Here is a 26,956-nt window from a genome sequence, read left to right as displayed (position 1 = left end):
AAAAGCTGACAACACTGTGGTCGTACGAGACGACAGCTCACCTATATAGCAAAGTAGAGTCAGAGTAAGGCGGAATCCGTAGCAACAACCCCCCTAACGTTGTTGCAGCAGAAGTACCGGTACAAGTCATTCGTCACACCAATTGATACCGCTCAAGATGTCCTGCAAGACGACCACAACACCGAAACTCGAACCATACTCTGACCGCTCTCAGCTAATGGGCCTGCTCAAAGGTCAAGTCTTTGGCACAATTCCAGCCGTCACAGCAGCGAACATGACCAATCCTGAGGATGTAGACCGCACAATCATCATTACAGGAGCAAACACCGGCCTCGGATTCGAAGCTGCAAAGCAATTTCTTCAGCTCGGCTGCGTCTCGAAGCTCGTTTTGGCCTGCAGGAGCCTTGAGAAGGGCGAGAAGGCCAAGATGATGCTCCAGGGTATCAATGCAGGTGAAAGCACGACCGCCATCGAAGTCTGGGGTCTCGACATGGCAAGCACGGCGTCGATCGTTGCGTTTGCCGAACGTACAAGCCGAGAACTTAGTCGGATTGATGCTATTGTGCTCAACGCTGGAGTCGAGCTCGTTTCATATGAAAGAGCTTCGCATGAGGACGGTGGCTATGAGATGACGTTAATGGTAAACGTGGTGGGTACGTTCCTGCTGGCGACCCTGATGGTGCCGGTGCTTCGCGGGAAAGGGCACCAGAGCCGATCCGCAGCTCGGCCTCGGATTGTGATAGTTGGCAGTCAGGTCCAGTTTGTTGCGAAGTACGACGTTCTGCTTGAAGCGGGGCATAAGCAGTCTGGGGAAGGTATTTTGAAATGGTTGAGTGATGAGTCAAGGTGGAATGGCAAGATCACGAAAGATCGATACTACCTCAGCAAAGGCATTGTTCAGTTGCTTGAGCGACAGCTGGCGGGAATTATCGAGGAAAGCTCGAAGGCTGCCGGAAAGGAGCTGGTAATTGTCAATTGTGTCTGTCCTGGTGCGTGTCGAACAGACCTCTTTCGCACGAGTGGCAACGCCGGCTCGAAAATGGCTCTCAAATTGATTGGTAGGGACGGGGATGTCGGTGCTCGGGCTTTGGTCGTTGGTGCGATCGGTAAAGAAGGTGATGAAGGTAGTCATGGACAATTTCTCACTGGTGGAGTGGTCACGAAATGCTCCTCCTGGTGCGAGACCAAGCAAGGAGAGCGCGTCGGGAAGCAAATATGGGAAGAGGTCTCGGAATTGGTAGAGAAGGTGCAACCAGGAACAATGGCACGACTGTAGTGTTAAGGCACAAACCGTGTTCGAAAGGTTATGCTTTCTTTGTCTTTATCTCTACTTTCAATTTCGATGAACAAGCTGCCCTCGCTGCACTCGATGGGGGATCGTTATGCTGTAGGTTTTATGGGCGTAGGAAGCGGTTTCATCAGATGCTCAGATCGCCTCATTGTCGTAACGACCTGTCTCGTATCTTCAGCAGGCTCATTCCGGTCTACCTGTCGATTTCTCGGGTTCTGGGACTCGAAAAGTTTCAATCGGTGCAACGCAAATCAACCGTGAACTGGTAGCTGAGGGCGCAGGGAAGTTGGGAGCTAGTTTACGCGGTCTACTGTACTTACTCGATCGGCTGACTTCCCATCTTGGGCGCGTGGTTTAGCCCCAGGCCCCCACCAGGCCACGGGTCAGTTTTCGGGCTCTCTAGCACCACTACAGTAGGGTTCGTGATTGCTGCTTCCCTCTTGATTTGCTTCCCTCGACGAGCACCTGGCCATGCTAATCGTCACTGCTGCGGCTGACATATTCCAGCCTGAATCCAAGCCCCTAGGGGCAAAGTTACACATAACAAAACACAGACCTCATCACCGATTGTTTCAGGGATGAGGTCGTATCGACAGCTTCGCTCGAGTCGTGGCCGTGCTTGATAATGCCTGGGGTCACACACATGACCAGCGTTTATTAGCGAGGACATGCATTAGCTCACAGCAGCCCACGCGTCCGGGCACACGAGCCATTTAGATCGAGGCAGCGAATGTCCCCGGAAAAGTGCCAGTTGATGCAAGGCCTATTTGCTCCTTGGTCTTGGCGAGCGTGACACCAGTGGTGATTTGGGATCTATTGGTGAGCTTCCTGGATCTTGAAGCGGCTGAAAGATGACAGATTTTTCTTCTCTGTTTGAAGCTTTCTCTGGTTCAATCGTCTCCTCTACTGCCGACCCATCGAAACATGAACAGGGCCGCCATCGTTGTAGACTGGTATCAAACACAACACCGTCCCACTAGCGGGAGCCTGGTAACCACAAATGAGGTTACTCAACACCAGAACACTGCAACTTGAAGAGTTCTACGGAAAGCCACCAAGATATGCAATCCTATCGCATAGGTGGGAAGCAGATCAGGTAAGCCACAGAGACTTCGAGCTGGGCCGTGAGCGATCTCTCAAACGTACTTCAAAATCTATGAATGTTGCAGGTTAGCATATTCGAGAGGTCTGCGATATGCGTGGATCGATACATGCTGTATCGACAAGCGCAGTAGCGCAGAGTTGACGGAGTCGATCAACAGCATGTATCACTGGTACCAAGAAGCTACAGAATGCTACGCCTTTCTCAGCGATGTGCATGTGCCAAAAGTCTCCTCTAAACAGGATCAAAAAGTATTCACGGCGAGCACCTGGTTCACGCGTGGCTGGACATTGCAGGAGCTGATTGCGCCATCGAGGGTCTATTTCTACAATAGCAGGTGGGTATACCTGGGATCCAAGGATGGGCTATGTGCGCTGCTAAGGGATATCACAAAGATCAGTCCAGATGTGCTCTCTGGTGCCGTCAAACCGTCTGAATGTGCGATCTCTCAGAGGATGCCTTGGGCAGCTGATAGGACCACAAGTCGTCTTGAAGATCGAGCTTACAGTCTTTTGGGAATTTTCGGCGTCAATATGCCTATGCTATACGGTGAAGGCGATAGGGCATTCCGACGGCTTCAAGAAGAAATCATAAAGCAGTCTGACGACCACACCGTTTTTGCCTGGCGCGACCAGAACTTTGCAAAGTCGGTGCTCGCTCCCTCGCCATCATGCTTTCGAGGTCTTGACGACATGACACGAATTTTTCCTACCAACGATACTACACAAGGCTACACACTTGTGAACGCGGGGCTCTCAATACAGTTGCTGTTGATTCCCTGGTCGATGAACACGTATATTGCTTCACTTCGTTGTGGCTATCTGAAGCTACCAACACAAAGTCCGAATCGAATCTCGTCCAGAGGATACGAAAGAGCCTGCATATATCTACAACAGACTGAACATGACAATCAGTTCACTAGAGTGTGTGTAGATGGTAAAGACCTCAAAGTCCTTGATGGTGACGCTTTCGCACGAATGCGTGACGAATTCGGGATACGAGAGCGACAAATACTTGTCAGGCAACCGAATGGTTCAACTCCTCTCAAGCCCCACGACACTTCTCTTTATGGTTTCGAATTGTCATTCCGGCACAGGGGCATGTTCATCAGAGATGATGGTACCAGCGCGAGCAGACCGAGATCCTCGGACGTTCTGTGCTACCACGAGTGGAAAGTCGACAAACCTATCCTCGTGATACATAACGGCAAACGACATACAGCAGGTATTCTGCGTCTTAGTGGCTACCATAATGGTCTCTTCTTATACCTTGGCTTTGACTTGGACTTTGCTCCTTTGTGTTTGGTCACAAGCCGCACTGCTCGGTCGAATACCCTATCGCGTCGGCTCAGCTTGCTACCGAACTTCGATACCGTGAACGAAGATGAAGCCATGCGCTTGCTAGACCTGAACTGGGTCCGAAATGAGGTAGAGCATGGGGCTCAATATGGTGAAACAGTTCTGGCATGGAGAGGCGACAGGCGAACGAAGACAACTCTTCAGTGTAGAAGTTTGTCTTTGACATTGACCTTCGAGTGGAAGCGCTCCAAAGTTGTCAACATGAACGCGTGGCACGTCGACTTTGATCAGATACGAGGGGGCAGCTCCGAGTTCTCCGACGCCAGAGGATCCGAAGATTTTGTATCGACGGCAGCCCCGGTTCCCTCGGCCTCGGTGCCTAGACTTCCTGGACCCTTGAATTCTACAGGAAACGCCTCGAACATGTCTGACCAGTCGGATGTGACCGTACACGAAAGACCCAGAGGATCTCTGTTTACCTATCCTCCGCCGCGGTCGCCCGTATCACTGCAACCGAGCGATGTAACAGTGGGCGTGACGCGCCTTCCCACCCAACAAGTAGGAACTCCTTCTCTACTTTCAAATAGGCGTGCAGCGAGCAGATTAAGATGAAGCGCAGAGTTACACATTTGCAACCCTCGCTCCCTTGTCGGCAGCGCCCCATCTGAGCACGGATCAAGAAGAAGCAGAGGCTCTTTCGCGCGGGAAATACCTTGTTGAGTACTACATGCCAGCCCTTACAGTCTCGATGCAAAGCCTGACTTTAGTTTCCACGGCACTGCAGCGGTCACGCCCATCGATGGCATTTTTGATGGTGTTAGGGTTCAATCAGCCAATAAAGCTCCTCTTGATCAGCGCAACCTGTCAGCTATATACAGTCATTGCTCTGCCTAGTAATGACGATGGCTCTCCATCACATCCGAGCAATTGCACGCATATATTCTCTCCAACTCCTGGTCGAAGAACCACATCGTCTCGGTTTTTGGCTTCTTTTGTTCATCATCTGGAAGCTCCGATTGGGGTATACTTATGTTTGCTCTTCCCTGAGTCACTTCCAGCAGGCTCTCCTTCCTAGTGATGGGCATGGCACGAAGCCCCAGAACCCAATCCAGCTCACGTCTGTGAAGAACATCTTGCATCTCGCCCAAAAACGCAGTCTGTCGTTCGAGCTCCGATGCCGTCTCGATATCCTCCGGGCTCGTGGCGAATCGGAACTCATACGGGACATATTTGTCCCCGTCGAGGTGCCATGCTATTGGCACGATCTTTCTTCCCAGGAAGCAGTCGCGGCATTGCCAGGGCGTCGACGTTCCATTGTATTCGACGAGGCGCTCATCTGGTCGCAGGTCGAAATGGCGGTGGACGAGGCCAGCACCGAATTTGTCCTGAAGGCCGTACTTCTGGAAGAGTGGACGAAGATCGTTCTTCACGACAGACATGCCGTCGTGCTCGTCGAAGGTCGATTTGGCTCGGCCAAGAGAGAGCATAAGGTTATAATTGATAGGTGAGTAGGGCTTGAAGAGATGGGCCTTTCGAACTCCCTGGCTGCTTGCTCTCCGCGGTCCTAAGGCTTTGAGATTTGTGGAGATGGCTTTTCTAAGCGAAGACATATTAGGATGATTTATGCGTCTATGCTTCGATTGAAATAGATCTTCTGTTTGATAAGGGTCCGATTGAAGGTAGGCCAAACCAACAGCGCTTATATACTACCAGCAGAAAGCCGATTGCATCTTGTGATACACAACTCAATTCCACCGTCATCCAAGCCACACACCATCTGAACAGCGCATCCTCAGCATCACACCCTCGACACCCTCGTCTCACGCAATCCTCAATATCACATCCTCCCTCTCACTCCCCCGGCTTCCCCGCCTCCTTAATCTTCCGATACGCCTCCCTCACCTCCTCCCTCCCATCCATCCCCTCCAACCACTTCCTCAAATTCGGATACTTATCCAAACTCAACCCCGCAAACTCATGCTGCCTAACCCACGGCTCAAAATGCAAATCCGCCGCACTGACCCCGCCCTCCAAAATACTCTTCCCCCCAGACTTCCCCAGCTGCCCCTCCACAATCCCATAGCACCGCTCCGTCTGCTCCACGTACCTGCTCAACGCATCCTCGTTCTTGGATGGGTGGTAATGCCGGAACCAATTCACCTGTCCCGTCATCGGACCCAGCGTTGACAGCAAAAAATACTCCCACTTCTCCAGGTCAACGATATCCTGCTCTGTTGAGCCCCGTGGACCAAGCGTGTTGGATTTATCATACACCCGTCTCAGGTAGTTCATTATCGCGCCGCTCTCCCAGGATACAACGCCTGTATTTGGGTCTTCGAGGGCGGGGACACGGCCGTTCTCGTTTATCTTGGTGAAGGAGGTGCCTTTTACGCCGGTTTGGGCGTCGTCGCCGAAGTCCCACATTTTGATGGTGTAGGGGGTCTTCAGGAATTCGAGGGCCATGGCGATTTTGATGGGGTTTGGGCCTGTGGCGTGGGCGTGGAGGATCAGGGGTTTGGTGGTTGAGGACATGATGGTGGTGATGGTATGGTGTTGCTGAATCTTCGGATTACAGTGCTGTCGTGGTGAGAAGTGATGTTATATGGTAGCGATGGTCTTCACGTGCTTGTAGATCCAGAACTGCCTCTCGAGTATCACGAAGAGAGCTTATAACCCTTATATTATTTCTTCGTTGTCTTCTTTCTAGAGCGGAAGCTTAACTCAACTAACTTACCCACATGAACCGCCATCGTCATACTGCAGTCACTGCGTTGATCTGACTTGGCGCATCATCACTGCCGTGATGTGGATTTGTTACATAAACATTCGATGCGTTTTCTCCTCATGATGTCGGATTTGGTCCTTGGAGATGCATACTTCACGCTTCTGAAACTTCCGTCGACTTCAGGCGGGAGCTAGAATCGGTCATTGTTGTATGCAGTATTTTCTTCGGCTGCTGTAGTTACAGGTTGGTGCGACTCGCCAAATAGCTTTGTTGTCGCTTGTGCATCGTCGAAATGGAAAGAGCAATTAACGAAGTGTAGACCGCTGAATTTGATGTTTGAAGGCGCCGAGACAACAAAGTCTATCATTACTATCTACAATTCCACGCTATGCTCTAATAAACAGCAAATAGAAATGCACAAACACTTGAGCGTAGCTGCTCTGGCCTGCTCGTTCATCTATACCTTCCGAATTGGTTTCCTGTGGATTGCCTTGTCCTCGGCCCTGTAACGCTTGCTCCTGTTCCGAATTCATTCCCAAGCGAAAGGCCACCTAGACCACGGTTGATATTCGTGGCTGGTCGCCTCGGCGTACTCCTGCTGCCCTCTGACTCGCGCCAATCGTAAGTCCTGTTTTCGTTTTTTGGTGTCTTCCAGCCGGCTGCTGTAGAGGTCGTCTGGATCGAACTAACACTATTAATCGATTCATTCGAGTCACGATTGCGGAGGGTGTTGTGATCACCAAACAGGCTGTCAGGATGGCGTCTTTGTGCCTGTGCTGGCATGCTATGCTGTGGTTGCGAAACATCTGCAGCTTGTGGACTCGCATATGTCGAGGTCGGGTATGAATATTGATGTTGTGGTGATGGGTGAGATGTAGCAGATAGTTCTTGTTCTTCCAACAAAGGCTGCTGTTCGGCTCTTTCCATACTTTGGATCATTTGAGCAGTTGCAGCTTGGCTGATGGGTGTGCTTTGGAGCTGGCAGAAGTGATATACTTCCTGCAAAAGCAGAAAGCAGAGAAACCCAATGACCATCTTGTTCCACATTGGTACCCACATGGAACCACTCGAGGGCACCCATAGATATGCTATGACAGCGATACATGTTTCTATGGCCGAGGTCGATATCCTAAGTCTGGACAGGTCTCCTAAGTAGACATATTCCTCGAGTAGGTGGATCAGAGGAATAACAGCTGTATATGGAGTGATGGTTGACGGCGCGACTGTGACATCGCCATACATGATTTGAAGCGAACAAAGGCTCGAGGCCACAACAGCGAGTCCAACGATGATGACGCAGCTCAGTACTAGTCTCAATGGTGGTTGACTTGAAGTTCTCTGGGTTCCTGAACTTGCTTTTTGTCTTGGGGAGGATCTCGTGCGCCGGAAGATATGTTGTGCTGGTGATTCATCGCTTGATCTTGCCTGCGGACGACTGGGGACCTCTAGAGGATCATTGACGGAGAACATCTTGTCAAAGATATTTTCAAGGCCGGTGTCAGCTTCTCTTTCGTGAGCGAAAAACCTTGGTGGGGCGAAAGAACCTCCCGCAGGTTCACTACTCTGGTTGTGTGGGCCTTCGTCCCGGCTTTTGGACAAGCCGAAAAAGCCTGGCGGCACACCGAGTGCTTGTTTCTGCTGTGGTGGAGCTGGTCTTTTAGGGTTCAGTGAGCCTCGTTGTGGTGCTGCTGGGAGGCTACCGTAGAATGGACTCGGCTGGTCGAATTTGGGCTTTGGTAGGCGTGGTTGAAGGTTGAAATGGTGAGATGTCGGAGTCCAGTCCATACTGTCGGCAGAAGAGGGAGGCGTCGGTGGGCGCCATGGCTGATATGCTGGCTGTGTCTGACCTCCAAGAGCTTCAATTTGGAAGCGCTGTCTATCTTGTGAAGGTGGAGGGGCTTCGAGTTGCTGTACAGGAGGGTGGAATTGATTGGGGTCCACCAAGGGCTGCTGAACGGTATGCCAGTCAACCAGAGGAGTGGTATCTACCCTGATGACGCCGAACCACGAATAGGCGGAAAGCATGGCCAACGACCCGAAGAGCACAGTATGAACTGCAGGGCTGTATTGCATGATTGCGGGCAGATCCTTGACAACGGCCCAGGCTGTGAAGCGTATGCTCAGGACTGCCAGCTGAAGCAAGTAGTATTTCCTGAGGCCCGTAAGCCGTCCTTCTCTTCCTATAAGTCTATGCTGCCAGTGCGGGTTCCACCAAATGCAGAGGAGACCAACGATCAGAGAGACGGGTAAAAGAGAGGCGGCATAGTTCGTGCACTCGGCTGGCACAGGCCACTGGCGAAGACATTGTCGAGGAGTGAGTCCCAGGACGACATCGGCAGGGCTGGTTTGAGACGACAGAGCGTGCCAGAGTAACTGTACAGCCAGACTGGACGTGTGACCAATGCCGGCAGCAGCAATCAGTAAGCTGCGCAGTCTGATTTGAGGAGACGGGCGGCGGTTGTGAGAACGATTCATCAGTCTCCGAACGTGGTCGGTCCTGGCGTTGTAGTTTGCATTCTGTATCTGAGCTTGTACCCGTGGAGCGCACTGGGCGCAACATCTTGGGTATCTGAGGTCGAGCTCCTTCTTAAATTGAGGTAGAGCATCCTCAAACTCTTGGTACTTCGGATCATCGTCGTCAGGCAGGTAGTCGGCAAGGGCGCGAACGTAAAAGGACTGATTGGTGAGGCATGTTTTGCAGAAGATATCTGACTCGGATTCGATCTCTGGAAGGTGCGATCCGTTGGCTGACCTCGAAGCCTCTGTGGCAGGAACGTCCACAATGTTGTTGTTTTCGTCGAAGAAATTATCAGCTGAACAGCTGTCGCAATGAATTTTGTTTCTTTCCCGCCGTGCAGTATTCAACCTTTTACCACAATAGTGGCACTGCAGCCGTTTACGAAGCGTGACCGGCATTATCGTTGGGCATGGTGGAGGTCAGAAGACAGCAGAAAGGCAGCTAGTATATCTCTTCTGTATGGGATGCGGTGCATTCGATAGTGACAGGCAGAACCTGCTGCCGCCTCACTTCAGTTCAGGTGTGCAAGTACTGACTACTAGTACTGACTGCATTATTTCGTGCCTTCAAGGTCTTTCCATTGTTGACTGGCTACGTCCAGTTTAGTTCTTGGGGTGCCTCGAGGAGTGCCGGTGGCAGCGTGCCAGTAACCCAGCGAGTGACATGCGGGCGGAGTTAAGTGTCGGCGCTAAGCTCGAATTGTTTACTAGGTTTCGCAGTCTTTACGTCGAATCGCAACCAGATGCCAGTGCAGCTGCCTCAAGTCAAAAGACGCGATTTAACATTCAACGAACTTCCAATCTCATCTCCAGTCATATCGATTATCGTCGCAACCGTTCTCATAGTCGACACGCTCAACCATGATCATATAGACCAGCGCGCAACCATGTCCTCGACAGACACGCCGTCTAATAGTCGTCTCCTCCGCTCCAAACGAAATCGCACGTCGGGCACCGACGACTCAGTCAAGCTGCCGGCCACAAAGAAACGTCGCTCAGCTTTACGCCGCGACACCTTCGAACCCCTCACCGCGTCAAGTCTTAACGAGATCGCTGGTCGGACCCAACCAGATGCAAAGACCAACGGCGCTGCGGCCGAGCCTGCTCAACGACCACCACGAAGTACTTCGCAGAGCAGAGAATTGACCTTGAGAGGAGGAAAGAAGACAGAGAAGCGGTCAGAAAGAGGCTCTGGTCTACTCACGCTATCCACAAATGACTTCTACACTGTCTCACAATTGCCAGCCCTGCCCGAGCAGATACGAGCCCAGCCAACAGTTTCCTACTCCTGTGTAATTTCTCCAGAAAATGACTATATCCTAGCTGTGACTCACACCGATGCCCTGGTCTGGTCATACAATGCGAGCGCATCCACGCCCACTTCAAGAGAGTTGCTCAACTTTAAGCTGCCCTTCCCTCCTGCCGCAATCGAAGACCCACTGCCATTGGCTGCCTTCACCTCAAGAACGGCAAATGGCGAGCCTGGCATTGTTGTCGTCTCGCCAAAATGGGGCAGAATTGTATACTGGGAGACCTTGAGTAGTGCCACATCCTACGCCCCAACCCAATCTGCGAACGGTGTACATGGCTCAATACCTGGCATGCAGCATGGCGACTACGTCAAGGAACTTGTGCCAGCCGAGCCTGCTGGCTTCATTCTGGCTTTCAAGAAGGGAAGAGTCGCTCAGCTGACAATAAGAGATCAAGTGGGAAGACCCGGCATAGGAGTCCAGTTCATGTCCAAACAGACCATGGGCAGTGCAAAAGGCGGCATCTTTGGCAGCATTCGCAATGTCTTTGGTGGTCATCAACGAAACGGCGCAGCCATAGTAAGACCTGGCAAAGTCGCAAGAGCACAGCGCGATATTGCTGTATGCACTCACGACGGCGAGTTCGAGTTCTGGACAAACAACCTTTTGACCGGCAATCACCTTTCAAGGACTCTGAGCATCAAGGACCAGATCTTGGCAGGTCTTGAGACACAAATCGAGCAGGCCGACTTGCAGCACCCCATTCAATTCAAGGTTATCGACTTCTGTCTGGCCACCACTCCATCGTCTCACGAGCTCATCAGACGCGATGACACCGACTCGTCCTCTATAACCATGCTTGTTGCCCTCTCCAGTCAAGCAAAGTCTATTTACTACCTAGTTGAAACCACCATCGCCGGAGACGCTGCTTACGTACGGGTCGTACACCCTGTAAAGTGCTATACAGACGACGTCGCCGAAGATCACGACTTTCGGCCACGGGTATGCATACCTTCATTCTCTGCTACTGCATTCATAGTTTTCGAGAAGGCTGTGGTTGTTATGTCTGTCGCAAAGATATCTGAGTCGCCTTCGTCACAGCTTATGGGTGAGAAGAGCACACTGCCGATCCCTTTCCAGGACTGTATTCGCCTACAAGATAATACCATATACCGCACCATCAATGTGGCCGTGGAGCAAAACGAGACGGGGCCTGGCTGTGTCCTGGCTATTCAAGGTTTTGGGATAATGAGAGTTCTGTCGCACCTGGCAAACGACCAAGAGATCGAGATCGAGGACGTAGTCACCCAGCTGAGCGCGAAGACGAGGATCGAACAAGCCATTTTCTTCGGCACAAAACATGCCAACCCACTGGATCTGAGGCGGCCATATCGTGAGGCTTACTCCTTACACGAGATCTATGAAGCTGTAGGTGACATCAGCAAGGAAATACTTGAGTCGAAGTCACAACACATCTCGAAGTCCTCACCGTCTACCGCCGATCACCTCCAGCAACGTATCAAAGCAATGCAAGACTTAGTCGAGTACGTCTTGAGAACGTATCCGGCTTGTTTAGACAGATCTCTGAGACTTACTCTTCTGAGCAATGCTGAAAAGGTAGCTGCTGCTCAAGCAATATGGAAGGCCCAGGAGAAAATTCTCACTACATATCCTCGTAAAGACGACCGCGAGTTCTCTTGGCTGGAATTTGCTCTCCGTGCACTTTCAGAGAAGTATCAGAAGTATCCAGATCCGGAGAAAGGCGAAACCGATCACGTACGATTCTGGCTCATCCACAGCCTGTTTGGTATCCATCATCTATTGAAAGAGCTTGCGGACTCCATGGGAGAACTCGAGGAGATGCACCTCAATGATCCGAGAATAATCTGCGACTATTTTGTGGAAGGCATCGATATCTGGAGTGCGGCCCTGCAATCAGCATTCAAGTTCCGCGAAAATAACGCTTCTCTCTATGGCTTAGGCAACGAAGCATTCAAGGGTGGCGTGCTTCTATCAGGCTATCCAGTCACTATAGAGTCGCTTGCCCCATGGACTTCTGGCCTGGAGCTATTGCAACATGGTCAGGGTTATGTCCGAGCCGTCACCGCATATCTCGGAGAGTGGTGGGACTACTCTTCTATACAACAAAACGGCACAGGCAATCACAAAGCTAAAAACGACAAAGCCATGCCTACAAACATGGAAGGTGAACCTTACGATGCACCTTCCAGAGCATCGTTGGTCGACTTGGCCGATCGACTGCCTCGGGTAGTCGAGCTTCTTAATCGAATGACTACAGAGTCAAACATACAGCACAAAGTCCATGTCGGTACCAGCGATCAGAGCCAAGAAGAGAAGAAGACAAGCTTCAAAGCTTTGGATGCGGAAGCACGGACTGTTATCAGAGAAGATGTTCGTCAGATTTCACCGTACAATCGCGACGGATCGATCGGACTGGCTGAGGCACAGAAGGATAGCACCCTTCTTGTGGAGCTCAACCTTGCCTATCTGGCTGACCTGAGCCGCGAGTTGAAGCTACACCCCAAGGACGAAAGAGCGATTAAGCAGAGAATACGAGCCGTACAGGACCATGTCGAGACGTACTTCGAACGTTTCGGCAACGAGTGGGCTTATGCTCATTTCAGTAGCATGATCGAACGTGGTGAGCTTGGCCGCCTGATTGGCGAAGGACAAGCGGATGGAGGCAAGAAGCAGCCTTACATTACAAGGTTCTTTGAAAATTGCTCGGAGCACAATAAGCGTCTAGGCAAGATTGCTTGGATCAACAGCGTCGTTGGCGAGAACAAATATGATGCAGCTTGTCGCACACTAGAGACTGTGGCTGAGACGCAAGAGGCTGACATCTGGTCGAAGAAGACCGAGTTCTGCCTGGCAAAGTTGGCAGGTCTCGCTGCTCTGGAGACTGGCAGCTCTGCCATCAATGAGACAAAGATCGACCACTTTGACTTCGAGCTCGAGTATCTCCGCATCATTGAGTCTGTGGCAGCCTACATCAATGCTAGCCTTTTTGACGCTGTGGACGATGAAGCCGCTGTTCAGCTTGCTGTTGACCTATACATTCCGAAGAGTATCATGACCAACAAAAAGTCTGCACAGCTGAGAAAACACCTATCTCAGACACTGTACAAGCTGGTTACGAACCAGACGATCACCCTTGCCGAGCTAGTCGACGCTCTGACACTTCTGCAGCTGGAGCCACTAGATGCAAACCTCGATGTGGATGACATTTCTGATGAAATCTTCCCACTCGCTCTTCAGGCTATTGATCTGGCTTCTTCTCGGGATAACGGCACGCAACAGAAAGACATCCTACGCAAGACTGTTTGGCGACGCCTACTCATCAAGGATGATTGGTTGAAACTCAATCAGACCTCCGGCAAATCTGACGACCAAGTCAAGCAGGAGATGCAACGTTCTATACTATTCAAGACTCTCCTGGATCTGATCAGGCGGGCGGAAGATGATAGGATTGACATTCACATTCCAAGTGTCGAGGAAGTGATGGGCATCAGTGCCTCGCAGGAAGACAGAGTACCTGAAGAAGTCAAGGTCGAACATGCTACACTGAAGAAATATGTCGATAAGGCACGACTTGCTGAATACTTCGATGGTCTGGTAAAAGAGGCAAAGGACGAGTTGAGACGTTTCCGAGATCAGGAAGGCCAAGCAGTAGCAGATGAGGTTCTTGCTTCCGGCGAAGTGAACGGTGATACGAATGGCCACGTCAATGGCGATCATTCTTAGGGAGTTCGATCGAACATGACAGCCAGACGTGGTCGGAGGTCACGAACACCGTTGTACAACACGCTCTCTGCATATCCGCAGCAGCAAATCGTCGACACTACTGAGCAGCGTCAAATCAGTCAGACCATCAATGTTGACGGTGCCGCTCAACACTTGGAGATCGAGCAAACCAAAAAGACACGTCAGATCACAAACGATAGCTGGTCGGCTGCTGCTACGGTGATCAGAAGAGATAGCTTCTCTCGAACCCGAAACGAGGACGACGAGGATTTCCTGATGGACGAGGATGAACAGGCTGAGGAAGGAGATGACCGGGACTCGGTGGTGACACAGATTCGAGTCGAGGAGGATGTCATTATGGCGGATTGAGATTGCAGCGACTTGTGTTTCTACTTTCAATTGCAAAATGGGTGTCTACGCGAGATGCCAAAACAGATGGCGCAGGATGTCATCGCGGACAACATATACAGAAATGAATGATGTACTATAGAGTTTGGCCAGGCATTTGCCTGGATACTGGGTTGGGACAATGCATGTGCGTGGCGAGACCAGTCTATCTGTTCCATGGAGTCGTTTCATAGCGCATTGATTTTGATAATGGCATGACAGGGCAATTCATTTCTTGCTCGGCAGTTGGCACTCTTTACTCTTCTAGCCCTTCAGGGTCTAATGATCTATCACCAAGGCCGAAGATCACGATACTAACGCCCCATCCCTCCCTGGCATACAAACCTTCGTTACCAGCCAAGATCGCGTGAAGATTGCTTGTTCACGTCAAGCCTCACTTACTGGGGAACATCCCTGTCCGATCGTGTTTCGCCTGATAAGCGAGCCGTAGCCGAACCCTACACGGCCTACTTCGTCCCTATCGTTGACGACATTCTGGTTTCAGCGTGGCTGGCCGTGAACAGGTCTCAAGCATCAAGTGTGACTGACAGGACGGTGGCCACGATCGTAACTGACCAGTCAGGCGGTTTCGTGCTTCTCTTGAGCCGAGGAGGGTGATGTAGGTGGGAGGGTATAAGGATGTTCATGGCCCGTTGTGGTGAGATGGAGGAGAGCAGCAAGCAACACATCCATTCACTCTCTTCTCACATCCATCACTTTCATTCAACGACTCATTCATCGCTCTTCGGCGTCCATCCCAAAACCGAACCAGCACCAAAATGCATCTCCCCCTCCCCACCACAACCACAGCCCTCCTCGCCCTGCTATCCAGCACCTCCCTCGCCCTCCCCAACCCTCAACCACAATTCTCCTTCCCCGGTGGCACAGGCGGTTCCACCCGCAACGACCTCTCCGGCGTCTGCAAGCCCATAACCGTCATCTACGCCCGCGGCACCGGCGAGTCCGGCAACGTCGGGTCCGTCGCTGGGCCACCGTTCTTCTCTGCACTAGACAGCGCATTCGGTGCGGGCAATGTTGCGGTCCAGGGCGTTGACTACGCGGCTACTGCTGCTGGATTTGGGGGGGATCCGGCGGGGAACAGTAAGATGGCGGGATTGGTGGGGACGGCCGTGAGTAAGTGTCCGAAGACGCAGATCGTTGTATCTGGCTATAGGTATGTCCACTTCGCTTCGTACTAAACCTGGTTTTGGTTTGATGTGGCAGGGGTGCTAATGGTGTGTCTGTGTGTATAGCCAAGGCGCAATGCTCGTCCACAACTCAGCGTCTAGCTACAGTGCGGCTGGGAAGGCAGCGATCAAGGCTGCTGTTCTGTTTGGGGATCCGTATAATGGCCGGGCGATCCCGGGTATTTCGGCGGGAAATGTGAAGACTTTTTGTGCGGCGGGGGACAGTGTTTGTGCTGGGGCGGCGATTATTACGCCGGCGCATTTGAGTTATGGGGGTAATGCGGGTGAGGCGGCGGCTTTTGTGAAGGGGAAGATTAGGTTGTAGGGGGTTTGGGTGGAATCTGGAAGGTGAGACGTGAGATGGTGGTGAAAATGGTAGGGGCCTTGGTTGGTAGAGCACTTGGTTGGTAGGGGTTTTGGATGGTAAGGATTTGTATGTTGCTTTTTGGGGTTTGTGGGTGAGATTGAGGTCGGCCGAGGAGGACGTGTACGGTTATTAGAAGGGGTCTGACTTACATTCGATTCGGGCATTCATTTAAGACCTTGTTATATCAGAACAATGAATTTGTCACCTTTGCATTTTGATCTTCACTCCACCTTCGGTCTTTACTCTACCTCTCCCGTGCCGAGCTCGGTCTGCAAGTCTTCTTATATTCACGCCCGCGTTTTAATCCTCAATGTTGTTGTCACTGGTGACGACGAGAAAAATTGGGCCTGTAGCTCAGTGGTAGAGTGTTCCCTTCGCATGACTGAAGCACGCAGACGTGGTGGTCTTAGGCCAGTCGTCCTTCGACTTTTGGTGGAGGTCGAACCAGTCGGTTTGGGAAAAGTCGTCCGTTCGAACCGGACCTGGTCCATTCATTTTTGTGTGAAGGCCCGATCTAGGAAGGAGGCCACATAAAAAGTGAGTTGAAGAGAGGAGGCAAGGTTCGTTTACGGGGACGAGAGCTAGTATGTTAGGTGGACTAAGTGATACTTTCATGTCACATCGATATTCATCCTTCTTGCGAAACAAACACTGTATGTAGTATTTCCGCATGGCTATCCAAGAGGCAGCTAACTTCAACTATATCCTCACCTCGAGATCGTGCTTCGTCGTTGACTTTTCAGCTCTTTCCTTCCACCAGTCAAAGTAACGGGGCGGGCCAGCACCTTCCTTGAGATGTAAACACATAAAAGCCTCTGCTGAAACGGCAGCTGGTGCGATTAGTAATAGTCTGAGTGAATGGTTTTCCAACCACCTCGTCACGGCTTGCACTATAGAAGAATGCATCACACCTCGTGTTATTGTAAGTTATCATGCTCGGTCGTCCTGACATTTCTTGATCTCCGATCAATCGATACCTGCTCCCCACAGGAAGAGGTCTCTCTTCATGGTGGGATTGTGTAGACTCAGTCCTAGACAAGTAACATCTATGTGTCATGCAGAATGGGGCATAAGCTGCTTAACTCGTACTTTTGTGGTTCTGAGGACGATATCGGAAGAAACTTTGGATCCGGAAATTGTCCAACTTGCATAAAGTAGCTGAGGAGTCAACCGTAGATATCTTGGCAAGAATCGGAACAGCATCTCGACATTTTTGCTTCCCACCAAGAGCTGCATGATATTTTGGAGAGGTCACATCAGCCTAACTTTTTCCACTTGGATCGCAAATCCCTTTCGTTTGCGCCTGTGCGGGCGCCCACTTTCACCACGTCTTCATTCAAGCTTAACATTGTTTTCTTTACTTCTATACGAAACTTTTCGAACTTCGCGGCAGGACCTGCGCTTCAACCTTGTACTAAATTCTCACCTCGAGTCCTCATCACACCTCTTCAAAGACGAACATACGCCAAGAAGAAAAAGATGCCTCCTAAGAAAGCTGTCAAAGAAGAAAAGGTCTACCTGGGTCGACCGGGAAACAACCTGAAGAGCGGTATCGTATGTAGGGCACCCTCTCAGCGCAACAGGACCAAATGCTAATAGATGTTCCCAGGTCGGTCTGGCTAATGTTGGCAAATCAACCCTGTTCCAATCGATCACCAAATGCCACCTGGGTAATCCCGCCAACTTTCCATTTGCTACCATCGACCCAGAAGAAGCAAAGGTCATAGTGCCAGATGCCAGATTTGACGCGCTATGCGAGATCTACAAGCCGAAATCCCAGGTTCCTGCCAACCTGACAGTCTACGACATTGCTGGTCTCACCAGAGGTGCCTCGACGGGTGCCGGTCTTGGTAATGCTTTCTTGTCACACATCAGAGCTGTCGATGCCATCTACCAGGTAGTAAGATGCTTCGACGATGCCGAGATTACCCACGTCGAGGGCGATGTCAACCCGACTCGAGATCTAGACATTATCGCAGATGAGCTAAGAATAAAGGATATCGAGTTTGTCGAGAAGTCCAAGGAAGCTCTCTCAAAGCAGACACGACGAGGTGGTCAGAGTCTGGAAATGAAGAAGCTGAAAGAGGAGGAGGCTACCGTCGACAAGATTCTAGCATGGTTGAAAGACGGCAAGGATGTCAGACAAGGTACATGGTCACCAAAAGAGGTATGTCAGACTACTGTCACAACCCTGTTCGCCAAATTTCATGATGAACAAGAGCTATACGCTCGAATAATCCCAGCTCGTCGAGCAATCTCACCTAAAACAACGCAACGAGATTGCATGAGAAGAAGTCCCATCTGATCAATCACAACCTTCCACTGTCCTCTACAAATGAAAAAGGAGAAACACAATTACTAACGGTATTGTTCAGGTCGAAGTCATTAACCCTCTATTCCTCCTCTCTGCGAAGCCAGTCGTTTATATGATCAACCTGAGCGAAAAGGACTACATAAGGCAGAAGAACAAGTACCTACCAAAGGTCATGGAATGGTTGAAAGAACACGCAGCTGGCGATCCTGTCCTACCCATCTCCGTCTCCTTCGAAGAACGATTGGCACAATTCGAGACCCAAGCAGAAGTCGATGAAGAATGCAAAAAGCTCGGTGCGAAGTCTGCCCTGCCAAAGGCTATCACATCCATGAGACAGGTCCTCAACCTAGGCAGCTTCTTCACAACTGGAGAGGACGAAGTCAGGCAGTGGACGATCCGAAAGGGCACCAAGGCACCACAGGCTGCCGGTGTTATTCACGGCGATTTCGAGAAGACATTTATTCAGGTTATTGTCTATAACTACGATGTGCTGAAAGAATATGGAGATGAAGCTAAGGTCAAAGCTGCTGGCAAGGTCATGACGAAAGGCAAAGATTATGTTGTTGAAGATGGTGACATTATACTCATTAAGGCTGGCGCCGCTAAAGCATAGTTGGCCGCGTGGATGCGGTCCGGCGGCTACGGCTACGTTGAAACGTCAAACCACGATAACCCAATAAGACGAGACCGCTTTTGCACCACTGTTATCGACCGACTGACGGTTCTGCTCTTTCTTTGCAATGGTACCGAACAATATTGTTGAGCTAACCGCGGGCGCAGGCCACCTAACACACCATATGCAGGTTCTACTCTCCAACCCGGACAGGTCTCACTTCTTTCCGCGCGTCAGACAACGCTAACTTTGAAGTCGGCCGGGTAAGGCGTGTTCGCCAGACCATGAGGCGTCGTCGACTGCTTCTTCGGCGCCTGAAACGGTATCTGTAGCCACTTAAGCGCCATACCTCGATCCACGAAACACAAACGGACGCGAAACGAGATATCTGGACGTCGCACACGCTCGTGCGGGAAGGACCGAGCCATATTCCTTGTCCTTCGATGCGTAAAGGTCAGCCATGAACGGCCTGCTGGCAGATGTACTTCTCTCTCGTACCTGCCGCCTACGCCTATGGGCAAGACCAAACCTCATCGATGATTTGCATGCCTACCTATGACTGCCAGTTGTCTCGCCGGCCGCGATTCTCTCACATGGATATCCAACCAGACACAAGCAGATCCGAATGGCCTGGTCGGCTGGGTACCACAAAATGCAGGCAGAGGCACCCTTGACATCATCTGGTCGTGTTTTCTTACCATACTCATCTGTACATGGACGACCATACATCCTCGGATCCATACGTCTAGCCGTGTAGCACGATGGCACAAAGGTCTTCAGCTTGTCAAAATGCTTCTGGCGCCGGAGATGGTTTGCTTGGAATCTTTACAGGAATGGATACAGGCAAAGAAGCTTACACGTCGGGTCGATAAAGCAAACGGGGCACAACTTGACTCGAGTCAGGCTTTTTACCTTGGGATGATGGGCGTGCGATACCGGACATTGGTGGGCTGGAACGTGCTATGGCCTAGCCAATATGCTTGGCTGCTGAAGCAGAAACTCGTCGATTGGGACGACACCCTCAGCTCCTGGGGTTTGGACAAAAGAGCCATTCGAGACAAGAATAAAGCCGATGGGCTCGTTAAGCTCGCAACACTCTGGCAGGTCATCTGGTTCACGTTGCAGTGCATCACCCATGAGGCCAATGGTGTACCTATCGCACCACTCGAGGCCATGACGCTCGCTTATGTCGCCGTGGCTCTCACACATATGGCTTCTGGTGGAAGAAGCCCAAAGACGTTACAACAGCTTCTTTCGTCGAGTTACCGGAGATGACTGCGCTTCAGACCGCCACTTTCAATGCATTGTCTATGGAAGCCACATACGACACCAACGAGAACCGGCCCAGACCTTCGAAGAACATCGCTTGGTATCTGGTAGCCAGAGATTGTGAAGAGGAGAAGATTGCGCGTCTGCTGAACGACGATGCAGATCAGATTGGCCTGATCGAGGGCGCTCTCGATCTGTGTGGCGCTCAGACAAGAAAAGATACAACGAGCACTGAAACAACAGAGATATTCGAGTTTCGCAGGGCCGTGCCCCGTCCTAACACAATTCCCAGGCAAGATACAGCGGCAACAGACGCCAGAATCATCACCGAATGGGACTCAAGTCTGTATATGACAAAGTGGTGGCCTGCCATCTGCATACTGGGTGCTTTATTTGGAGCTCTCCATCTCATATCGTGGAACTCACTATTCCCGACCAACTTGGAGTTATGGTTATGGCGAGGAAGTGCTCTGGCGTCCATCATCACATCGATTCTATGCATGCAGTTCCGGACCATGTCATTGACGTGGGACGGTCCGCTGGCAATCATTCGTATTGGAAGTCCGCTGCTGTACGTCGTTAGCAGAGTGATCATGACTGCGCAAGTCTTCGCAGCACTGAGGGGCATGCCAGCGAAGACGTATGACACTTCTGCTGTATGGAGTTACTGGTTTCATTTCTCGTGAGGCGGGTTGTAACTAGTTATACATCAAGCCGGTTCCCTAAATAATTGGCCGGTTTTGCCAACCTCAGGTTTTAGGCATAACAGGCGTGATCAGCACTATTTTCTGGGCTCTACAGGCGCTAATGGTACCTAAGGTTCGGGCGCTCGCAAAGCCTAGTCTGCAAAACTGCTTTTGCCAGACCGGCCAGTTATTTAGGGAACCGGCTTGACATGTACAATGCACATTTCTTTTAGGGCTTATCTGAGCCGTCGAATTCAATGAATGTATGCACGATCGATGTCGGGTCAAGGCTCCACGTTAAACTTCACTGGCAGCTGTGCCCATGGTTTTTGTTCTTTGTATCTCGGAGCAGCACAGCAAGGTGAATTGCTCGGCTAAGCTGGTATACAACACCCGGTCTTAGCACTTAGGACGTGTTCTATGGTTGAACATGCCTGGTAGGCGTATGCTAGAAGCACCAGCAAGCATAAATCATTTACACTGACGTTCTGGAGTACGGAGGATGATCAGAATCAATTCCTCCTGCATATAGGCGCTGTAATAATGCCGAAGTATCTCCGGGCGTCTACTTGAAATCTAGGTGAAACACGGTTGTTCTTCTTTTCCTTGTTTACAATTCACTTCATTACGACTAATCTCGCTCTCCTGCAATGACCATCTAGGCCGTGAATTCGGCCTGTCCCAGTCTTCGCGTACTGCTCATGCTCTACAATCCCCTCAAGACAGCTTTTGCAGGGCTTCTGCTGAGCGGCGGTGTCTATCTTACATTGCTAGGCTTCCTAGCTGGGATTCCTACGTTCCAGACTCATGTCTTTTACTTGCATCGCATCACTTTGGCATGGTTCAGAGATCTCACAGTACCAGAACAGTTCGGGTTTGCTCCTCGCCAGGTCAATTCGTTCTTTATCGAGACTGAAGGGAATGAGAAATTGCATGCTTGGCATATATTGCCTTTAGGAGTCTATCGACGCCATCTTAGTGTTCTGCTCCTAGACAAGAACGAGAATGACCCCAAAGAATCGACCACAGCGCTCGACCTACTCAAGTTTGATCCTGAGGCGCGCCTCGTACTGTACTTCCATGGTACGGCCGGCTGCCTAGCTTTAGGATGGAGACCAGACAGCTATCGCGCAATTTATGCTGCTGCACCAGACCACATACATGTGTTGAGCTTCGACTATAGGGGTTATGGACTGAGCTCTGGGACGCCTTCTGAAGAAGGCCTTTTGCAGGATGGTCTAGCAGCTGTCCAGTGGGCACTGGAGGTTGCCGGAATTCCTCCTTGCCGGATCGTTATTTACGGCCAGTCGCTGGGTACGGCTGTCGCTTTCGCCCTCATGCAGCACTATGCAACTCTACCAGAGCCAATACTGTTTGCTGGACATGTCCTTACAGCCTCTTTCTCGGACGTCGCTACGCTCACAGCAACATACCGCATTGGTGGCATTATACCAGTTCTCAGCCCACTCGCGAAAGTTCCTCCTCTACTCGCTTTCTTCAACTCGTTCCTAACAAATACTTGGCTGAGTAAAGACAGAATAGCTGGATTCGTCAGAAGCATGGAAACCTCAAGCACGAGCCAACCGTACTACATCAATCTCATTCATGCTGAAGACGACTCTGATATTGCCTGCGAACATAGCGACGTTCTCTTCTGGCATGCGGTCAACGCATCAAGCTCTACTGAACTCGCGCTCGAACAAGTGAATCAACGAAAGACGCTTACGTGCAGAGACCTCGGCCATGGTGGATGGATCGCGGAGCACAAGACAAACCATGGCTTGATCCGACAAACTATGCTTACCTACGGCGTCCATGACAGGCTGATGTCCTATTCTATCACAAGTCTGGCGATCCTTGAGGCTTTCCAGAATGCAGACCCTGAATTTATGACTTGATCGGCTAGGTCAGCCTATACACTCACCAATCGACAGTCTTATTGCATTTTGTCTGCAAAGAGCGTTTGAGAACTTGAGCCTTGCGATCGAGAGCATTCGCAAGTGCCTCCGCCTCGAAGTCACCACTATCTGTACCCGTGAATCGAAAAGCTGGATTTGTCCTAGTGCCTGAAAATGCTTCTAGCCGAGACTGCTGGTCGAGAATTGCGGTAAGCTCGATCGACCGTCCTGCACATGATCAGTTTCAGCAGTAAAGGAAGAAAAGGGGCTCTTACCGCCACATTCGTAGACGAAGGGTTGTGGCTGCCTGGGCAGGGTTGAGCTCAAGGTTGCGACTTCCTCCTCCAGGCGTGCCCTCCATTTCTGGATAATGTGACTTGACACAACCGTGCTGTCTGTACCGAACACGTCACATCTGATGTCGGTCTTACTGGCTTCGAATGGCATCACAGCCAACGTGCACCAAACACCTTCCTCGAGCTCCCTCAACATGCTCAGCGGACCAAGTTGGCAATGAAGCCTCTGTTTCCGCCACGGCTGAGCCCAACGAAATTTGGCTTGAGACCAGCTGACCTGCTGTGTGAAATCACGGGCTGCTTTCGTCAGTCAGGGGTACCCCAAACATCGTCCGTCCGACTTACCGACAATCTTCCAGTTCAAGTTGGTGCTGAACATGAAGCTCTCCTTCCATTGCAATTCGGGTGCAGGCAACTTCGATTTGAGCCCGGCAAAGGGCGGTCTCATTGTGCTCGAGTCCAAGTTGACGAATACCAGCCCTTCCTTGGTAAGAATGAGCTTGATCTCGAAAAGTCCGTTCTCCGCAGGCGCAAATCCCGGCATGTCTTCAAACTTCGGTGCCTTCACAAGTCTGCCGCGGTCATCGTACTGCCACCCATGATATTTGCAAGAGAAGCGATTTGTGTTGCCGCAAGACTTTCGCACTACCTGATACGCCCTGTGTCGACAAACGTTGTGGAAAGCTCGAAGTTTGGCGTCCTTGCCACGGACAACAAAGAAAGAGATGCCGGCTATATCAAAGGTGTGATAGTCACCAGTCTTGGCGAACCGGCTCCCGTGGCAAACATACAGCCAAGTCTGATATTGTCAGTGGAGGTAATATGGCAGAAGAACTACAGACCTTGCTAAAAAAGGCCCGCTTCTCGAGCTCAAACTCTTCTCGATCATTCTGCGGCGGTCTCTCAGTGGCGCCTTTTTCAGTGTCGATTCTCGTCACGGCGGACTCTTGCTTGAATGAAGAGCTGGAGCTCGAGAGCCTCTGGACGAATCCACCAACGCAATACACGAGTACAGAAGCTGCAAAGAACCAAGCTGGAAGTGACACAAGGCTCAGTAACGGCATTTCGATTATGCTTCAAGCTGCAGCTTCCAGACCCGCGGCAAAGCAATTGAGATTTGGACTGCATTCAAGGGAAGACATCCTGCTTATCATTAGCCGTGCCGGCTACTGAAGCCATATCCTGCTGGACCCTGATGTACGGAATTACATCCTGATAATGCTCCATATACTCAAGTTGGAACGGTTCTACACCGTTCGACTTCATCATCAGACTCTATCATTTCTCCTAGCAAGCACCAAAAATAAGGCCATCGGAAAACACCACTATCACATGCTGACATTTCCGCCCTCTTTTCGAGATTATCTCGAGTTTCGACGTGCCTCACCATCCCGAAACGGAAATCGAATCCTGCTCATTCCCCTTCTCCAACCCTTGAGGGGACACTAGTTACGAGCTTCGAAAAGCTCGTACCCACATTGAATACATAATTCGACGGCAATCCCACCAGCATTATCAGCGCTTCCAAAATCTTGACATCAGATATGCTCGCTGTAACCGACTGCCACATTTGGCTTTCCTCCCGCTCGGCGGCTAGGAGATAATGTAATGTGAAACAGATAAACAGCACGAGCAGATGCTCTACGGAATATGCTGGAACCACGGTAACGGAGGCATGTATGAGAGGGAAGGACACTTGATCATTCACAGTCGTCGAACTCTCTGAACCATATCTCACTATCACCTCTTTGTTTCCAGCATGAACTCCATCAGAACATTACCAGCATCATGGTTCACCAACCAGAACATTCTCGACATCGAGAAGCGCGCAGTCCTTCTCAAGGGTTGGTATTTGCTAGGCCCAACTGTTCGCTTCGCGAAGGAGACGGAAGTCGACTACGAATTTGCTGGTGTAGTAATACATGTACACAAAGTGTCGGAAGACGAATTTCAGATTACCAGGCAATCTGATGGGATCGTCATGCCGCATTATCAGACGCCCACTGGTCTAATTTTCACCACTATCGACACAAGCGCACCGTCGTTCGAAGAATACTTTCCTCCAACTCTCTTACCACTACTCAACGCTCACGACTTCCGACGACTTCCACATCGCAGGAAGCTATCGTATCCCGGCCGGTTCAACTGGAAGACTATGGTCGATGGGTACCAGGAGTGCTTACACTGCCAGTATACGCACCGAGAATTCAGCGTCTTGTACCCACCAACATTCTATGCTGTCCAAAATGATGGCAACATCAGTCGTCACTTTGCAGATGAACGCTACACCGAAGCGAAGGACGGCCTATTCTTGTACTTCTTCCCGATCTGCACATTGAACCTCTACGGCGGCGGTATGTCGAGCTTCCGAGTGTGTCCAGGTGAAAAAGCTGGTGAGACAAGGATGGAGTTCGACTACTATTACCTCAACCAGAAGGCTATCAATGCAGTCAAGGCAGAGGCAGAAAGTGAAGGCAGAGAAGCAACGGCCGAAGAGGTTGAAAAGGCTGGTCTGGACGGCTTTGAGGAGTACTTCAGGTTTGTGCGCAGAGTCGCCATGGAAGACTTTGAGCTTTGTGAGGTTGCGCAGAGTAACCTGGAGAGGGGTGTGTACTGTCAAGGTGTGCTTAATGGCGCGAAGGAAGGTGGCGTCAAGCATTACCAAGGCCTGGTTAGAGAGAGGGTCCTGCGACAGTTTAAGGAGGAGCAAAACGCGGAAGAAAGAGGTCATGAAGATCAAGCGATTCAGGCAGATCGTGGGACGGCCGGGCGAGTCGAAGTTGCAAGTCATGCATGAGCGATTGCTGGTCTTGTCTCGCTCCCGACGCGAGGAAAAGGCTTGTTCCGAATCATGGTACTGGGTTCTATAGAGGTCAGTACCTAGGTACCATCGAAGCCATCGTGGGTCAGTTGCCCTTTGCGTCCTTACGAAGAACTTACGATGCCGTGGTCGGCTGTATACATTGCGTGAATAGTGTTTCAGTTCACAAGGGTCTGGCCACTATATTCTGATCATTTGACTCTCACATCATCTACAGCAGTCGACTGAATTTCGATGATGTAAGTCTTTGGTGAGCCAAGTCGAGGCACTAGGGCTAAGCGATCCTTAAGAGTCGCCTGCGGCCTCTCAACGAAGCTTGAAGCTTCTCGTCAGAATTTTAGACACAATTCCTGCTTCCTAGCCACTTAACGCGTGCGAGGCGTGGAGATCACGCTAAATCGACTAGCGTGCTTACCAAGACACCTCCCCCTCCAAGTGTAGACAATCTCATGTCCTTCCACCGCTCTCAAGCATTCAGAGTACTAATATCGAGGTCTACAGCCTTCCGAGTTTCGAAGTACAACATCATCCCGCCGCCATCCCGTTTCCGTACCATACTAGTAACCTCACCACAATGCTGTCATTGCCACCCACCCTCCCCACCCTCCCCTCCGAAATCCAACAACAAATCTACCAACACTTCTTCACCACTTACGAACCCACCGCCCAGCTAACAACCACAAAACTCGTCATGCCAAGTTCACACTTCGCTCTCCTCCTAACATGCAAACGCGTGCGTGAACTAGCCATCCCGTATGCTGATCTCGTCACATCCATCAGACTCGACACCCGTGAATACGACGATGTCCACGACGAATGGCAACCCATCGACATAGCAGTCGAGTTCGAGCAGGTACAGCGCATCCTCAGACAATATGACAGGGTCAGCTTCCTTACGCGGCAGTTCATGGACGACTACTGGGTTGATGAATTGGAGTTCTTGCAACGCAGGATTGTGGGAAGTTGCACGGAGTTGAATATGGACTGCCCCAAAGTGGTTGAGACGGTAAGGTTGAAGGAGCGAGGAGGAGGTAGTGCTCAGTCTGGGAAGTCCAAGACTGGGGTGGAGAGGGCAGGGTTCTGTCTACAGAAGCTGAGGAAGGAACAGTGGCCGTCGGGGAACTGCCATTGCGGTGAATGTTTTGGGAGGTGGAAGGTGGGAGGTTGATC

The 26,956-nt window shown here is 51.0% G+C and overlaps 12 protein-coding genes and 1 non-coding gene across 13 annotated transcripts; 9 read left to right on the top strand and 4 right to left on the bottom strand.

Moving 5' to 3' along the window:
• Nucleotides 1–157: 157 nt before the first annotated feature.
• PMZ80_001264 (uncharacterized protein) lies at nucleotides 158–1,276 on the top strand (the record flags this gene model as incomplete). Its single annotated transcript, XM_064869710.1, has 1 exon — nucleotides 158–1,276. The coding sequence occupies one exon, from the start codon at nucleotides 158–160 to the stop codon at nucleotides 1,274–1,276; it is 1,119 nt and encodes a 372-aa protein (XP_064735207.1).
• A 1,278-nt stretch (nucleotides 1,277–2,554) lies between these two features.
• Nucleotides 2,555–4,303, top strand: PMZ80_001263 (uncharacterized protein; the record flags this gene model as incomplete). The annotated part of the gene is made up of 1 exon (XM_064869709.1): nucleotides 2,555–4,303. One exon carries the CDS (start codon nucleotides 2,555–2,557, stop codon nucleotides 4,301–4,303), a length of 1,749 nt encoding a protein of 582 aa, XP_064735206.1.
• A 278-nt stretch (nucleotides 4,304–4,581) lies between these two features.
• Nucleotides 4,582–5,301, bottom strand: PMZ80_001262 (uncharacterized protein; the record flags this gene model as incomplete). The annotated part of the gene is made up of 1 exon (XM_064869708.1): nucleotides 4,582–5,301. One exon carries the CDS (start codon nucleotides 5,299–5,301, stop codon nucleotides 4,582–4,584), a length of 720 nt encoding a protein of 239 aa, XP_064735205.1.
• A 241-nt stretch (nucleotides 5,302–5,542) lies between these two features.
• PMZ80_001261 (uncharacterized protein) lies at nucleotides 5,543–6,223 on the bottom strand (the record flags this gene model as incomplete). The annotated part of the gene is made up of 1 exon (XM_064869707.1): nucleotides 5,543–6,223. One exon carries the CDS (start codon nucleotides 6,221–6,223, stop codon nucleotides 5,543–5,545), a length of 681 nt encoding a protein of 226 aa, XP_064735204.1.
• A 646-nt stretch (nucleotides 6,224–6,869) lies between these two features.
• Nucleotides 6,870–9,332, bottom strand: PMZ80_001260 (uncharacterized protein; the record flags this gene model as incomplete). Its single annotated transcript, XM_064869706.1, has 1 exon — nucleotides 6,870–9,332. The coding sequence occupies one exon, from the start codon at nucleotides 9,330–9,332 to the stop codon at nucleotides 6,870–6,872; it is 2,463 nt and encodes an 820-aa protein (XP_064735203.1).
• Nucleotides 9,333–9,820: 488 nt separating this feature from the next.
• On the top strand, nucleotides 9,821–14,317 carry PMZ80_001259 (uncharacterized protein; the record flags this gene model as incomplete). The annotated part of the gene is made up of 2 exons (XM_064869705.1): nucleotides 9,821–13,903; nucleotides 13,949–14,317. 2 exons carry the CDS (start codon nucleotides 9,821–9,823, stop codon nucleotides 14,315–14,317), a joined length of 4,452 nt encoding a protein of 1,483 aa, XP_064735202.1.
• A 797-nt stretch (nucleotides 14,318–15,114) lies between these two features.
• On the top strand, nucleotides 15,115–15,847 carry PMZ80_001258 (uncharacterized protein; the record flags this gene model as incomplete). Its single annotated transcript, XM_064869704.1, has 2 exons — nucleotides 15,115–15,509; nucleotides 15,589–15,847. The coding sequence occupies 2 exons, from the start codon at nucleotides 15,115–15,117 to the stop codon at nucleotides 15,845–15,847; spliced, it is 654 nt and encodes a 217-aa protein (XP_064735201.1).
• Nucleotides 15,848–16,232: 385 nt separating this feature from the next.
• On the top strand, nucleotides 16,233–16,379 carry PMZ80_001257. Its single transcript has one exon. It is a non-coding gene; the product is annotated as a tRNA-Ala (tRNA).
• Nucleotides 16,380–17,368: 989 nt separating this feature from the next.
• On the top strand, nucleotides 17,369–18,816 carry OLA1 (Obg-like ATPase; the record flags this gene model as incomplete). Its single annotated transcript, XM_064869703.1, has 3 exons — nucleotides 17,369–17,443; nucleotides 17,499–18,056; nucleotides 18,265–18,816. 3 exons carry the CDS (start codon nucleotides 17,369–17,371, stop codon nucleotides 18,814–18,816), a joined length of 1,185 nt encoding a protein of 394 aa, XP_064735200.1.
• Nucleotides 18,817–19,605: 789 nt separating this feature from the next.
• On the top strand, nucleotides 19,606–20,771 carry PMZ80_001255 (uncharacterized protein; the record flags this gene model as incomplete). The annotated part of the gene is made up of 2 exons (XM_064869702.1): nucleotides 19,606–20,035; nucleotides 20,065–20,771. 2 exons carry the CDS (start codon nucleotides 19,606–19,608, stop codon nucleotides 20,769–20,771), a joined length of 1,137 nt encoding a protein of 378 aa, XP_064735199.1.
• Nucleotides 20,772–21,201: 430 nt separating this feature from the next.
• Nucleotides 21,202–22,669, top strand: PMZ80_001254 (uncharacterized protein; the record flags this gene model as incomplete). Its single annotated transcript, XM_064869701.1, has 2 exons — nucleotides 21,202–21,208; nucleotides 21,507–22,669. The coding sequence occupies 2 exons, from the start codon at nucleotides 21,202–21,204 to the stop codon at nucleotides 22,667–22,669; spliced, it is 1,170 nt and encodes a 389-aa protein (XP_064735198.1).
• Nucleotides 22,670–22,691: 22 nt separating this feature from the next.
• PMZ80_001253 (uncharacterized protein) lies at nucleotides 22,692–23,509 on the bottom strand (the record flags this gene model as incomplete). Its single annotated transcript, XM_064869700.1, has 3 exons — nucleotides 22,692–22,897; nucleotides 22,945–23,262; nucleotides 23,311–23,509. 3 exons carry the CDS (start codon nucleotides 23,507–23,509, stop codon nucleotides 22,692–22,694), a joined length of 723 nt encoding a protein of 240 aa, XP_064735197.1.
• A 1,215-nt stretch (nucleotides 23,510–24,724) lies between these two features.
• PMZ80_001252 (uncharacterized protein) lies at nucleotides 24,725–25,762 on the top strand (the record flags this gene model as incomplete). The annotated part of the gene is made up of 1 exon (XM_064869699.1): nucleotides 24,725–25,762. The coding sequence occupies one exon, from the start codon at nucleotides 24,725–24,727 to the stop codon at nucleotides 25,760–25,762; it is 1,038 nt and encodes a 345-aa protein (XP_064735196.1).
• Between the last annotated feature and the right edge of the window lie 1,194 nt (nucleotides 25,763–26,956).

The sequence above is a fragment of the Knufia obscura genome, assembly GCF_036327395.1.
Source record: "Knufia obscura strain CCFEE 5817 isolate CBS 148926 chromosome Unknown scaffold_1, whole genome shotgun sequence".
In the NCBI taxonomy this organism is placed as follows: domain Eukaryota; kingdom Fungi; phylum Ascomycota; class Eurotiomycetes; order Chaetothyriales; family Trichomeriaceae; genus Knufia; species Knufia obscura.
Note: the sequence above shows the minus strand (reverse complement) of the source record. Positions and strands in the feature narration are given on the sequence as shown.